At 40.3% G+C, this 14271-nt stretch overlaps 2 protein-coding genes across 2 annotated transcripts; both read left to right on the forward strand.

Annotated features, from left to right (window-relative positions):
* Positions 1 to 321: 321 nt before the first annotated feature.
* On the forward strand, positions 322 to 4317 carry LOC126391571 (guanylyl cyclase-activating protein 2-like). The gene is made up of 4 exons (XM_050046430.1): positions 322 to 599; positions 701 to 850; positions 2332 to 2440; positions 2564 to 4317. The coding sequence occupies exons 1-4, from the start codon at positions 402 to 404 to the stop codon at positions 2689 to 2691; spliced, it is 585 nt and encodes a 194-aa protein (XP_049902387.1). The 5' UTR covers positions 322 to 401; the 3' UTR covers positions 2692 to 4317.
* A 3988-nt stretch (positions 4318 to 8305) lies between these two features.
* Positions 8306 to 11911, forward strand: LOC126391564 (guanylyl cyclase-activating protein 2-like). The gene is made up of 4 exons (XM_050046416.1): positions 8306 to 8692; positions 8821 to 8970; positions 10944 to 11055; positions 11182 to 11911. Exons 1-4 carry the CDS (start codon positions 8489 to 8491, stop codon positions 11322 to 11324), a joined length of 609 nt encoding a protein of 202 aa, XP_049902373.1. The 5' UTR covers positions 8306 to 8488; the 3' UTR covers positions 11325 to 11911.
* The last annotated feature ends 2360 nt before the right edge of the window (positions 11912 to 14271 follow it).

The raw sequence follows: 14271 nt of genomic DNA on the forward strand, positions 1-14271 counted from the left end.
TAGGCTTGCCTAGTCTTACATATGCATTGCCTTCCATTACTAACTTAATATTAATTGCTGATGTAATGCTTTTTTATCAACAGTGTCAATATGCTGTATGCCACACTACTGGAACGCACCTTTAATTTATATGTTGGAATTTTGCGTGCTGAATTTGGCCTAGACCCACATTTAGATTGAAACCTAATTAACTCCAAGAGGAAACCCCACCAACCTAATACCGTAGTAATCCTGAGGCCACACTAATCGCTTGTGACATAGGCAAACTGGAGCTTTGGGATTCCACAGGCTTATAAAAAAGACCTAAGAGTATGAGGTGTCTATTTCAAGTGTGGCCACTCCATCGTGGAGTACATACCCAAAGCTTTAAGGACTATGGACTGTTGAATAATAAGCCAGCCATGGGGCAGACACAGCAAACGGAGAACACTGAGCAAATTGATGTCAGAGCAATTCAGGAAATGTACAAAAAGTTTGTCATGGAGTGCCCGAGTGGACTACTTTTCCTGCACGAGTTCAAGCGCTTCTTCGGTGTGGACCCATCAGGGGAAGCGTCGGATTATGCGGAGAACATGTTCCGAGCTTTTGACAGAAATGGGGTGAGAGAGTGAAATCTGTTACAGCCTGGCATAGTGTACGTACATCTTTACCCAAATGTGAAAATGTGACCAAATGTGTTCTCATTCAACCTGCCTTTCAGGACAATACGATTGATTTCCTTGAGTTTGTGGCAGCACTGAATCTTGTTTTCCGGGGAGACCTGGAGCATAAACTCCGGTGGTCATTCAAGGTGTATGACAAAGACAGCAATGGCTATGTGGACAGGGATGAACTACGGTCGATAATTGATGTAAGTCTACCTATAAGTCAACCACAATGAAATGTCTCATGGGTTTTGGATGCAACTTCAATTCTGAGCTTGAAACAGGGTTTTTCTCTTTTAGAGAATGGCATAAAGTTTCAAGTCCAAACTTAAGCAACAGCTCGTAGCAGCTCAGCGTATCTTAAGGCTTTAAACATCTTCACCTAGCATACTATGTTTTCTCCTACTGCTCAGCTCTGCAGAACAGACTGTGGACTTGTCATGTCTCTACCCTCTTGCTCTCCCGTGTTCACTGTCACTTAACTTTTGGCACCTAACAGTACTTTTTAGCTGAATTAATTACTTAGAGTTTGAATTAAAAGAAAAAAACTTAATAGGCCTTGTTCACAGCAGACATTTTGATTGTCTTAGGAGAGAAAGAACATGTCACTAATAACACCGACAATGGTTCTGTCAAGTGTCCCCTTAAGCCAACGTGAACAGTGCCAGGACCCTGAAACTGAAGCAGCCATCATTCATTTGATTACATACACCTGTTCTTTTGACATGTTAATCTGATTTAATCAAATGAACATTTCTAATTGATGCAGTTGGATTCAGCCTCGAGTAAATGCATCTTCATCTGTTTCATTCTCAACTCTGCTCATATACACTATACCTAGGGAGTTCTCAAGCTACAGCAGATTAAGACAGAAAAAAGAAGGAGCATTATTCCTCAAGAAAAATACATGCACTTAATCTATGGACCAGTCTTATCCTTTTTAGGCATACAGTGATTATAGGTACACAAAGCATTAAGGATATATTCTGTTTTAATGGACATCGTATATCGGACATAATACGCAATCTTTAAGTGGCCATGCCAGTGTTAGAATTATCTTGTTGAGTTGGTGCTTTGCTAAATAATTTTAATATCAATCTGGTAGCTAGTTACAGGTGTGACAGTGAATGTGGAAACATATGCAGTCTGATGGAGCAGCCTGTTATCTAAACCGTGATGTCTCGTGTTCAAGAACCGAAATATTCACTCTGTTTCTCTGCTGGATTCCAATATCTAAAGCTGCATATACATGGAAAGAAGGATGTACATTCCCCCATGCCAGTTTTTAAATGTGTTTGAATCTCTGTTGTTTCTTGAATTAGTTACTCTTTATTTAAAGCAAAACATAATGCTGGTTTGAAGACTGTCAATGCTGTCTTTGAAATCATATTGACAGTTAAATCAAGCAAGATAAACCTTTTTCAAAAAATATGTGTTAAGAAATTCATAAGAATGCTCAAGATGGTTAAATATGATCCAGATTTAAAGGCATCAACTGCTGTATAAAGCCAAAGGGAACATAATGCTGCAGTAAATATGTCAAATTATCCAGTTACATCACTGCTCTAAACAAATTTCATGCATCATCACTGAGTGCAGCAGCTTATGCTCTAAAGGCCTTTGATACAGTAACATTTCCTGCTATTGACATGAAATATATCATTTCCTTTTCTTTTGTTCCATCCAGAGCATCTATCGGATAAAAAAAGGCTCAAAGACAGATGCACATGATGCACAGCTCACAGTCGATGAAGCTGTGGATCGACTATTACAGGCCGTCGACAGTGATGGAGATGGTGAGTGTTTAGTCACATTTATCGTGCAGTGAAAGCACTTTTGCAGTGACGACAGACAAAAGTGATACTTTGTTGTATCAACAGAGAATCCTGATGAATCCTGCTTTGACTGTTTGTCTACAGGTCATATTAACCTGGAGGAGTTCATTAGGGGCGCACAGCAGGACCCCTGGGTGCTCAACATGTTGAAGCTGGACATGAACCCTGCTGGATGGGTGCTGGAGCAGAGGAGAAGGAGCGCACACTTCTGAAGTGTCAGAGTACAAAGGCCTTTCCCATGTGGACAAAGAGACAACACTCATGGCTAAAATGCAGGATATGAATTACATATAGAAAAATATATTTAACACACATTCTACGGCTAAAATTAGGATTCATTTTGAATACTTTCAGCATATGAAGTTTCATATTCATAGATGGTGAAGGTTCACAACTGGCCATCATTTGGCTTTTAATAAAGGAACAATAGCACTTTAAGTCAATGTGAGACTGTAACCAACAGCATAAACGTTCAGAGACGTTCTTATTTCTTTGCATACATTATTTTTTTCTTTCCACAATTTCACTATATTAATGGTTCGTCTTATATTATCTTTAAATACTACTAAAGCTACATTTTTGTATAATTTGAAGCAGGTGCATATACACAGTATATTGCTGCTAACTCAGCCTTCTTGTTAAAAAGTGTAAATATGTAAATAGTGAGTAATGATAATGTCTGCTTTTCTATTGTTGTTGTTTTTTTTTATTGTTTTCCATTTTTGCTTTTGTTTGTTTAAGCTAATAATACTGCTAACACACAATTGTTATTGTGCATGTTGAATTAAAAGGGCAGTGTGTGGGATTTACCGCCATCTTGTGGTGAGGATTGCAACCAGCTGACACTTTCCACATGTGCCAAGCGAGAACTCCTGATTAGAATTACTTCAGTAGGCAATGTTCAGGAGGTTTTTACAGAAGACAAATTATCTGCAGAGGTCTCCTCCCCTCCAGAACAAACAGACCAAGGGTCTCATTTATAAAACAATGCCTCGGATCCATATTAAAAATGTAGCCTACCTACGGACAAAAGCCAAAAAAAAAGAAGGCATGTGCCAAAAAATATTCAACACTTTCTACAGTCAGGCTTCCACCTCAGAATCCGTGTCATCTATTTCCTGTCTCCAAAATGTCTGTAAGCATGGGTCAAAGTTTCTCCCATCAAGTCTGTTTTTATACATCAAAACTTTTCCATTGGAAGCAGTGTACGCCTCTTTCAGGCCTTTTGTATGTACGTAATGTTTATAAATGAGACCTCAGGTGATTAAAACCAGTAAAAACGCTGACTGAAACTGTTTCATGTCACAAATTAGCGCTTCTCTGACGCTTTTCAGCTCTTCGCAGACGGGGTACTAGCTCAGCACCTGCTAATGTATGCTAACCTTTCTTCTCTGAAAACTTCAGATCCAGACATTCAGAAGGTTTTCACCTGTAGCCGAATTATCTGTAGAGGTCTCTTCCACTTTAACACAAACAGAACCCATGAAAAAAAAAAACCAAACATTAAAAGCACTGAATAAAGCAGACTCACTTTAAGGTCTATATATTTTCAGTGCTATTCTGCTCGCGCGGATGGACTGCTAACTAAGGTGTACGAAGCGAAAGCACAAAAATACAAATGGCCTAATCTGGAGCTAGTGTTTGGACTCATTCAAAGATGACGAAAACATGACAATTGTTATTTTCAGTTGATTTTATTCAAAGGAAACATACTTATTGTATTATATTCCATTTCTGCCAATATATGCCCCTAAATCCTACACACTGTTCTTTTAAAGTCTATATTGTAAAGTAAGATTATTATACCTGATTACTTTACTGTTGTTAAACGAAGGTTTTAAAACTTATGAATCAACTCCAATAAAAAACAAAAAATCGTTGTCGTGTCCTGCTTTCTCCAGCTGTACAAAGGTGAGCTATCTTTTTCTTTTCCCAAAGGAGACAGATCTGTAATTCATGCTCAACGTTTTCTTAAAAGTGTTTTACAACCTATTCACTTCTAGCCTCCTGAGACCTGGAGGAAAATGGTTTATTATTATTATTATTATTATGTTTTGTTTTGGCATTTTTAAGCCTTTAATCGATAGGACAGATGAGCGTGAAGGGGGGAGAGAGAGAGAGAGGGAGTGACATGCAGCAAAGGGCCACAGGCTGGAGTTGCCTTGTACATGGGGCATCTGCTCTACCACTAAGCCACCGACGCCTGGAAAATGGTTTATTATTATCATCAGTAGTAGTAGAATCATTAGTATCATTATTATTATTACAAATTTTAAATTATTGGGATGAAAGAAACATTTCACTTTTTTTTTTATAACATGTCCCTGTAGTGGACACTGGGTCAGTCTTTACCACAAAAAGTAGATTACAGGAAAGTGCATTTATATTACGTGTTTAAAATGTAATATTACAGGTACCCTGCATGCTTTTAACTAGTTGAACATAGTGTGTATGTGTGCATGTGCATGTGTGTGTCTTTACATGAGATAAATTATTTATGTCAGACTCTTCCCCACTTCTACAGAGTATGGAATCTGGTTAAAATAATAAAATACATTGGTTAAAATGTGCACTTTGTAAGGCTTAAAATCAGCATACACTTCTAAAATCTAAATATAACATAAATAAGACTCTCATAAATAAAAACAGCATCCTTATGAAGAACAGAAACAATACATCTTTATAAATCACATGACTTATATGCCTTACTACCATAAAGCAGAAGACAGAAGCATATTGGATGCATATTACATCACTAGAAAGTCCAGGATAGACTTTCCACAGTATTTGAGACTCATACACTGCATGTCAAGTGTTTTAAATGAAGGTTTCAGTTTCAGTTTCAGGACAACCATCAATTGCTGGCTTCTCAGAACGCTAGAACCACATGAGGTACAGAGAACATCTTCTGTGCCACCATCAACCTGCGCTCAGTCAGTGGCACGGCCCCTTCCTCCCTGTCGGTCAGGCCCATAAACCCCTGGGATTTAGCCACTGAGTTATTTTAGCTTTACAGGTTTAGCGGAGTGTCATTTTAGTTATCCTGCAGATTAGTAACGCTTACTGACCGCTTACTGAGGCAAACTGTGGTCCCATCATGAAGACACATCTGAGTCAAAACTGAAGATGAAACACTTATATATCAGCAGTTACATATCCTGTGCTTTGCAGCGTAATTTTGTTTGAATCAGGCACCAAGAAATCCATACAAGTGTTGCAGTCTTATTACATTTTAAGCAATAAAACTAAATTGTATATAAATGTAAAATCTAGGATACAGTCCCAATGAGTGATCACATAGCCCCCCCCCCCCCCCCCCCCTTTTTGTTTTACAGAATACATTTTGACACATCACAGTAAAACTAATGGCTTTAGCAGAATCCCCTTACGCACACATAAACAAACAAACAAGCTAAGAAGTTAAGTTGAAGTACTTAGTAAAGCATCTGACAAAACAGAGCAAAGGTGGTTAAACATTTCTTTGTTGTACAAGTGAATTAAAACAGAAGCCAAAAGACTGTAACCTGACAACCCCCACAGTTACAGGGATTTAATTTATACTGTACACTAATGTTACAATACCAGGATGTTAAACTTCCATAAAATACTAGTAAAAAGAAAACAAATGTGAAACCTCTTTCAGAACCACAGCAAAGAGAAAAAAGTCTTAAGCACACAAAATAGATTTAAAAAAAATTAACAACCTTTCTGCTGGTGCAGAAAAAAATCACCCAACACATATGTAATAAAATGGCCTTAGGTTGAAAATCTGATTGTAGAGTCATTCAATCCTCCTTCATTCCTTTTCCATAACCGTTTCTCCTGTTGGGGTCGCGGGGCGCTGGAGCCTATCCAGTTGACATTGGGTGAGAGGCGGGGTTCACCCTGGACAGGTCACCAGACTATCACAGGGCTGACACATAGAGACAGACAACCATTCACACTCACATTCACACCTACGTGCAATTTACTTACTTACTTATGCCTTACACCCTTTCTGGGCTATAGGCCGTCGACAAGGGACCTCCAGAGTACGTGATCGCTGGCTTTATTTCTATCTGTGACCAGGTGTATCCCATTTTCTTGGTGTCTGCCTGCAGATCCCTTCGCCAGGTGTTTCTTGGCCGACTTCTCTTTCTCTTCCCCTGAGGATTCCACGTCAGAGAGTGTGGCCGATCCATTTCCATCCTCTGCGTCCAATTTCATCTTTAGCTGGTATTTGCTGTGTCTGCGTCCAAACATCTTCGTTGGTGATCTTGTCTGGCCAATGGGTTTTCAAGATTCTTCTCAGGCACCTGTTTATGAAGCTTTGTACTTTGCTAGCTGTGTTATTTAGCACCACAACTCAAAGCAGAGGTAGACGAGCAGCTCCCATGTTGTGTGAGGTAAAAACAGTGTTTTGTCATAAAGACAGCAATTTAACAGTTTAGTTCCCCATCGGAAAGGGCTGTCTGACAGAAAGGTCAAGAGGTGAAAATATTACACTGATCAATAAGCACCTTGTACATACACTCATTCATTTTCTGTAACTGCTTATCCTGTTGGGGGTCACGTTGGGGTTGGAGCCTATTCCAGCTGACATTGGGAGAGAGGTGAGGTACACCCTGGACAGGTCACCAGACAACCATTCACCTCCTACGGCCAATTTAGAGTCACCAATTAACCTGCATGTCTTTGGACTTTTGGAGGAAGAACCTGGAGAAAACCCTGCTGACACAAGGAGGGCGTGCAGGGGTGGTCCCACACCCTGGGGTTCGATCCCCCCACCACGGGTTCAAACCAGGAACCCTCTGGCTGTGAGGTGACAATCATAACCACTGCAGCACTGTGCCGCCCAGAGAAGAACTATCTTCTTTCCCAACTGCTTAATGAAACTGTGATCGACTCCTCATCATCACCTTGTTAGCACAGCAGACGTCCTCTCTGATGTGTTAAAACTTTTTCTATTGCTTTCACACATTTTTCACTCCCCTTTTCACCACAGTTAACACAGATCTCTTAGAAAGATCGAGAACTTTGTTGGATTAACTGTGTTACAAAATATATTCTTTCCAACAATGGACAAAAGAAGACAAAATACAACTATCAATATGAAGCAGTTCAATCTTAATTTGTGCTATACAGTATGCCAGTGTCAGAGATAACAAACCCTGCTGAACTCTGCACCTTGAATGTTTTACACTTTTTTAAGATGCCCTGGTGAAATGCTGTACAAAATATCACCATTTTTACATGCCTTTGGTCTCTTGGTGTCTTTTATAGATGGATAACGACTGATTGCTGATTGAAGAGTTGCTCAAAGGAGTTTCACACAGGTGGATCAGAGATTCGTAATTTCTATCAGCTATCAATAAATGTTTTCCTTTTGTTTAAGACATTCAAACCAGAAGAGTTTTGTGTTTTCTATGAGATCTGTGTTAACTATTTTGAAAAAGGGTGTGAAAAACTGTTAACACATTTGCAAGAGGAGACTTCTGCTGTGCTAAGAAGGTGATGATGAAAATGAAGTGGATTCAAGTTCCCTTGAGTGTGTCCTCAAGTCTTGGAATGCATACTGTACTGTTTTAAACACGTAGTATCAAAGTATTGATACTTTTCACTACCTTACTTTACATACACACTGGAAAAGCCCCTCTGGTCACTCTGCGTAGGAGTTTCCATTTTACTTCGTAATAGCTTGAGGAGTATCAGTGACCCTGGGTCACTAAGGGTTCAAGATGGGATCAGGCATATGGATTACTGCTTTGAAGGCAGCTTGCCAAAGACTTTGTCTAAAAATAAGTTTCTTGCTGGGGTCAAGCATCACATGAATCAGTTATTACACTCCACTCAGTCCTCGCCCCCTGAGCTGTTCAGGAGACCTTCAGCAGCAGCCATGAAGTGGACACTGAACTCTCCATTGCAGGCAGTCTTTAGGAAATGACTTCACTGAAGTGTCTGTATTTATTTATTTTTCATACAAAATAAGAGTTCAGACTTTGTACTGCAGTGGTGGGATCTGGATTTAGCATGGGTCAGAATCAGCAAATACAGACACAGGATGACACAGAACTGGAGACAAACACCATCCACGACCTGTACAAGTCTTTCATCATGGAGTGCCCGAGTGGATCTTTGTACCTGCACGAGTTCAAGAGGATGTTTGGAGTACAAAACGGCACGCCTGAGTCACAGTACATGGACAGCATCTTCCGAGCATTTGACATGAATCATGTGAGTTACGAAGCTGCTTTAAAGTAAAACTAAAGAAAAACTGCATGTGTCTTTGTATTTATAAAAAGCAAATCCTTTATTTCAATCTGCCCAAGCATACTCTCACTGTAACTGTTCCCTGTTTACAGGACAACACAATGGATTTTATAGAGTATGTGGCAGCACTTAATCTTGTCCTGCGTGGAAAACTTGAGGACAAGCTGCGGTGGTCGTTCAAGGTGTTTGACAATGATGACAACGGCCGACTAGACAAAGACGAAATACGAAAGATTGTCAAGGTAAAAAGATTGTATTTCATTATAACAATGGCAGCACTGTGGTGCGGTGGTTAGCACTGTTGCTTCACAGCAAGAGGATTAAGGGTTCAAATCCACTGGTCGGGGGCATTTCTGTGTTTGCATGTTCTCCACGTGTCAGTGTGGGTTTTCTCCAGGTTCTCCGGCTCACACAGTCCCAAGTCCAGGTTCATCTGTGACCCTAAATAGATGTGAATGTGAGCATGAATGGTTGTCTGTCTCTATGTGTTAGCCCTGTGATAGTCTGGTGACCTTTCCTGTGTGTACCTGACCTCTAGCCCAGTGTCAGCTGGGATAGGCTCCAGCCCTAAAATGTTAACAGAGACATAGAGTTGTTTATGATAATCAGTTAAACACATAGATAGATATTTCATACAACTATCAGAATTATGGCATGGAATCTTAGCTCTAGTTCAGAGAATGTGCAGAAGCTAAATGCTAACATCAACATGTTGACAAGTTCACAATGACAATGTTAATGTGTTGATATTTAGCAGGTATACACCAATCAGCCAAAACATTAAAACCACTGACAGGTGCTTCTGTTCTGCTGGGAAAGCTTTGGTTCTGGCATTCATGTGGATACCACCTGACGTGTTCCACCCACTCAAACACCGTTGCAGACCAAGTACCCCCCCCTCATGGCAACAGTACTCCCCAATGGCAGTGGCCCTCCAGCAGGATAATGCACCATGCCACACTGCAAACATGGCTCAGGAATGGCCCAAGGAATGTGACAAAGACCTCAAAGTGTCAACCTGGCCTCCAAATTCCCCAGATCCCAATCTGAATGAGCATCTGTGGCACGTGCCATTAACCCACCTCACAACCCACTGGACTAAATGGATCTGCCGCCAACGCACTGGTGCCAGACACCCTAGGACACTCCCAGAGATCCTGTGTCCATGCTTCGACAGGTCAGAGCCAAGTCCGATCCAAGGAGGCCCCATTGGATTAGGGGTACATCTGGGGTACTGGCACATCACAAGAATCCTTGAGCAGATTGGGACCTGGGAAATTTAGAAGCCAGGTTTCCGAAAGGTTTCCCAGCAGAACAATGCATTGGAACAAAATAATCAAAGTTATTCACTTCACCTGTCAGTGGTTTGAATGTTTTGGCTGATCGGTGTATGGTTTACCACATTCACTCTCTTGGTTTAGCATGTTAGCATGTTAACAATTACTAATTAACACTATATAGTACATCTGAGGCCAACATATCCTCATACAACTGCTCATATGATGTCTTGAGAAAATGCAAATAAATGGTTCGTATCATATCCTACAAATATGTCCTTAACGTAAAGCTGCGTAATTAATGCAAAGTTATGGAAGTTAGGTTTAGGCAAGTAAAGTTACTGTGGTTGGGTCTAGTGAAAAGAAACATGGTGAGAACATACCTTAAAATGTCTCAAAGGTCACTGAGAGTTCACACGGTTCAGAACACCGGTTCCTCGGGGGAAAATCGCAGGGGCAAGTCCAAAGTTTGTGATCCATCCACCACCATCAGCCAGCCTCCTCACCGGACCACTTTCTTCTTTACTGCGTCAGCGCATTGGTCATGTGATTGCAGCCTTCCAGAATATGTGGGTTATTTACTCATCACTGGTTCATGATTAAATGGTATATGTACAAATTTTGGTGCATTACTATTCATAGAAAAACAAACAAACAGCCTGCTGAGGCTGATGGGAATGTCATTAGCTGTGGGGTATTTGGTAATTAGCCAAAGTATTGGACACATTTAAATATTGATCTGATACTGGTGCTAGATGAAAGGTTGGGTGATTATCAGAGCTGTAACAACTGATTATTTTGGGACCATGAATGTCTGAACAGACCATCAGCCCAAGATTGCCATCCACCTTGCCACTAGTGTGGCTTAAGACCACATACTTTGTCAACATCATCATTTCAAGATGAGAAACGGTCTGACTGTCAGATTTTTCTTTCAGATAATCTACAAGATAAAGAAAGGCTCTGCGTCTGGGGATTCAGGAATAGGAAACCTCACTTCTGAGGAGGTGTGTGAGCGCATCTTTCAAGAGGTCGACGTGAATAGTGATGGTATGTAGACTGCATACTACTACTACTCAAAACCAACAAAATCCTCAAACAAAATCCTTCAAAATTTAAGTTTTCTTAATATTTAGTAGTCAGTGATTCCTTCTCAATATTATGTTTGTGCTGCAGGTGAGATTACACTGGATGAGTTCGTCGAAGGGGCTCAGAGGAGCCCATGGCTGCAAAGCTTTCTGCGACTTGATGTCAATCCCAGAGGATGGGTCCAGAAGTACTTGTGTGACAGGAAACTCACAGACACCAAAGATTCCTGAAGGACTTCAGTGTATTCAGACCAGCTTGCCAAAGGAGCTTGGACTGCCTGAAGAGGACTCTGATTGTGAACATATGGGGGAAACATAAATACTTCTATGAAGGAATTTTTGTCTCATGCAAATGTTTTATTTGTGCTCATTCAAAAGCACATGCCCCGTGCACAGCGCTGTCAGTCCGTATGACTTGGTGCAGGTTGTGGCGCTGCACATCAGAGGGCTGCATTGCTTCTTCCTTTAATTTAGTCTTCACTTGAAATGTTACAAACGACACGCTTCGTGTTTTATTTGTGCATTGACATGTTGTTGACCTGCATGTTATATGTTGAGAGGCTCCTGCCTGTCTGGAAGAAAGGATGTCACAATGTTGTCGATGCTCCCGAGTTGCACAAACACTTTGTCTGACTATTGTCCAGGAACGTGGCGATACGAGGATCTGAATGACGTGGGACGGACTTGTATAAGGCTGAAATGATTGTTCGGTACTTGAACTGTTTCATGTGTGTCTGCCCATGCACATGTGCTGTGCCAAAGGCTTCTTGGATATGAGATTTCTGTGTAAATAAACTTACATATTCATGTCAGACCAACTGAGGCTCAAGTTTATTTTATTATCTATCAAAGTGAAGATTGATGAGAGCACAGGTTTCTCCACATCAACTTCCACCAGCAGTGTGACAAACCCTCTCATGCCTTCATTGTGGAACAGTATAAAACCAGTATTGTGCTTACTCTGCTTTTGTTTAAGCCCTCTTATAATATTGTAACTGGACACAATGAGCATTTTGCCTCAGCAAGGACATATGGACATATTAGACAAAATTTAGACATATCGTAAAATATGATTTACATTGTGGCCTCATATTGCTCTGAATTGTTTGTTCATGAATTAGCTTACAAACCTCTGCAAAATATATGTTTTGTATATGTCTGGTATAGAGACATATGGGAGGGGAATTCTATTTTTTATAAGGGGCTTTATTTATTCAAAAAAATATATATATATTGTGCGTGAAAGGGGGTAGATAGAGGGGATGACATGCAGCAAAGGACCATGGGTTGGAGATGAACCAACAGCCACAACGGCAAGGACAAAGCCTTTGTGCACAGGGTACCTGCCCTGCCAGGTGAGCTACTGGACACCCAAGATAGCAGACAATATTACAAGCTGCAATGTGTAGGACATATAATTATTTTACTTTGGCACCATCTAGTGGTTGTATTAAGAATGACACTGTGGCAGGAGGGAGTGTGAATAAATGGGCTGCAGTATTAGTTCAGTACCTACAAACAAAAAGTTGTTATCTCAACATTAAGTAAAAAATGACTAAAATGGTTTAATAAAAATTCAAGATAATAAGGTTTGAAGAAAATTATAATATGTGTTTAGGTGCAGGAAGTTTGAAATAAAGCAGTGTATCTATCAGATACTTTAGAGATTAGTGCCCCGATTAAATTCTTGTTACAATGTTCAAGTGACAGTGCAGTCTTTTTCTGCTGTCAATAGACTTGGGTCAACACTTTGCTCACCACTCTGGAGGGATTTCTCCTGACAATGCTCTGGGACCTTCCACATGTGTGAGATACACTGGATCAGTTGACACATGTGACACTGATGGATTCTATTTATTTTCTGTGGGGAGCAGGAGCTCCAGCCGCACGTTGCATGATGGATACAGCACAGCAAGTTGACATTCACCATCTGTCTTTGCATAAACATGACTCGAGATCAACTTAATGCAAATGTGGTCGGCCCATTGCAACACAAAGCTCCCCTCAAACTGTTGAACAAGGCAGTGCAGATCAAATTTAAATTAAGATTCTGTTGATGTACTGCATATTTCTCACTTCTAATGTTTGCAAAAACATATTATTGTTTACTGTTTAGCTGTAAAATGAGAAGGTTTGTGACCCGGCTGCCATCTTGACAACAGTCCAGCCAAGTACTGCCAAGTGTTTGGGATTCAGTATTCATCAGTATTCATTGTCTTTGGTGGATTCACCCGGTTGTCATTATTTGATCCAGCTGCAATTCACCATCCTGTCTGAGCCACAGCTCAAGCTGATAAAAGTGGCTTTGTAGAAGTGCCAGACAGTGGCAGTGATTTGGGCCCAATCCCAATTCCTATCTTCTCAAACTCAACCCTCAATCTCACTAGCCCTCAAAACCAAGTGTTAAGGGCTATCTTGTGACTTTAAAATGGGACACCCCTCAAAGGCAAATACGTCTTAAGACTGTCGGGGGCAGCAATATGCCAAAACTCCGTCCAGTCTGTCAGTTCAAAGAAGAAGAAATATATGTCACAAGTAGTCATCGATAAAAAGACGTGATGAGGTTTTTTTCCCCAACACTTTATTTCAATTCTTGTAAAAAACAAGCAGTGACAGACATGAACAGAACAAATATGCCAGGGTTAAGAGAAAAGAAAAATAAATAAAATAAACAAATAAATAAATAAATAAAAAAGTTCAGCAGCTCAAACAATTAAATTGTTTACATATTTTCAGAGTCTTTATAGCTTTGGAGTTTGTGGAGTGCTGACCGAGAATTATGTTATGAATATGAACAGTTCACAAGTTACAAATTACTCACTCCCATAGTTTTTTTGGGGCCTGCTTGCTTTTTGTAAACTTGTCTTCATTGGTGGCCCTGAAATGAATCAGGGCTTATGTTTTGTCTGGTGGCCCTGAAATGGAACAGAGATAACAGCATTACTTTCTTTTATTTTTTTGGGCTACCTGTCAGATATTCATTAAGTTATTAGTTTAGTTTCATGTAGTATTGCAAGTATTATCACAGTGAATACTGTAGTCAACATCCAGCAGAACTGTGTTATAAGTGTTATCTGGCGACTTTCATCAACGTTTCACTCTTTGGGTTATAAGTTGATATTCAACCAAATAACCTGTAACAGTTACCACAACAACCGACGTAACGTATTCAGCAGAA

The sequence above is a fragment of the Epinephelus moara genome, chromosome 1 (genome assembly GCF_006386435.1).
Source record: "Epinephelus moara isolate mb chromosome 1, YSFRI_EMoa_1.0, whole genome shotgun sequence".
Taxonomy (NCBI): domain Eukaryota; kingdom Metazoa; phylum Chordata; class Actinopteri; order Perciformes; family Serranidae; genus Epinephelus; species Epinephelus moara.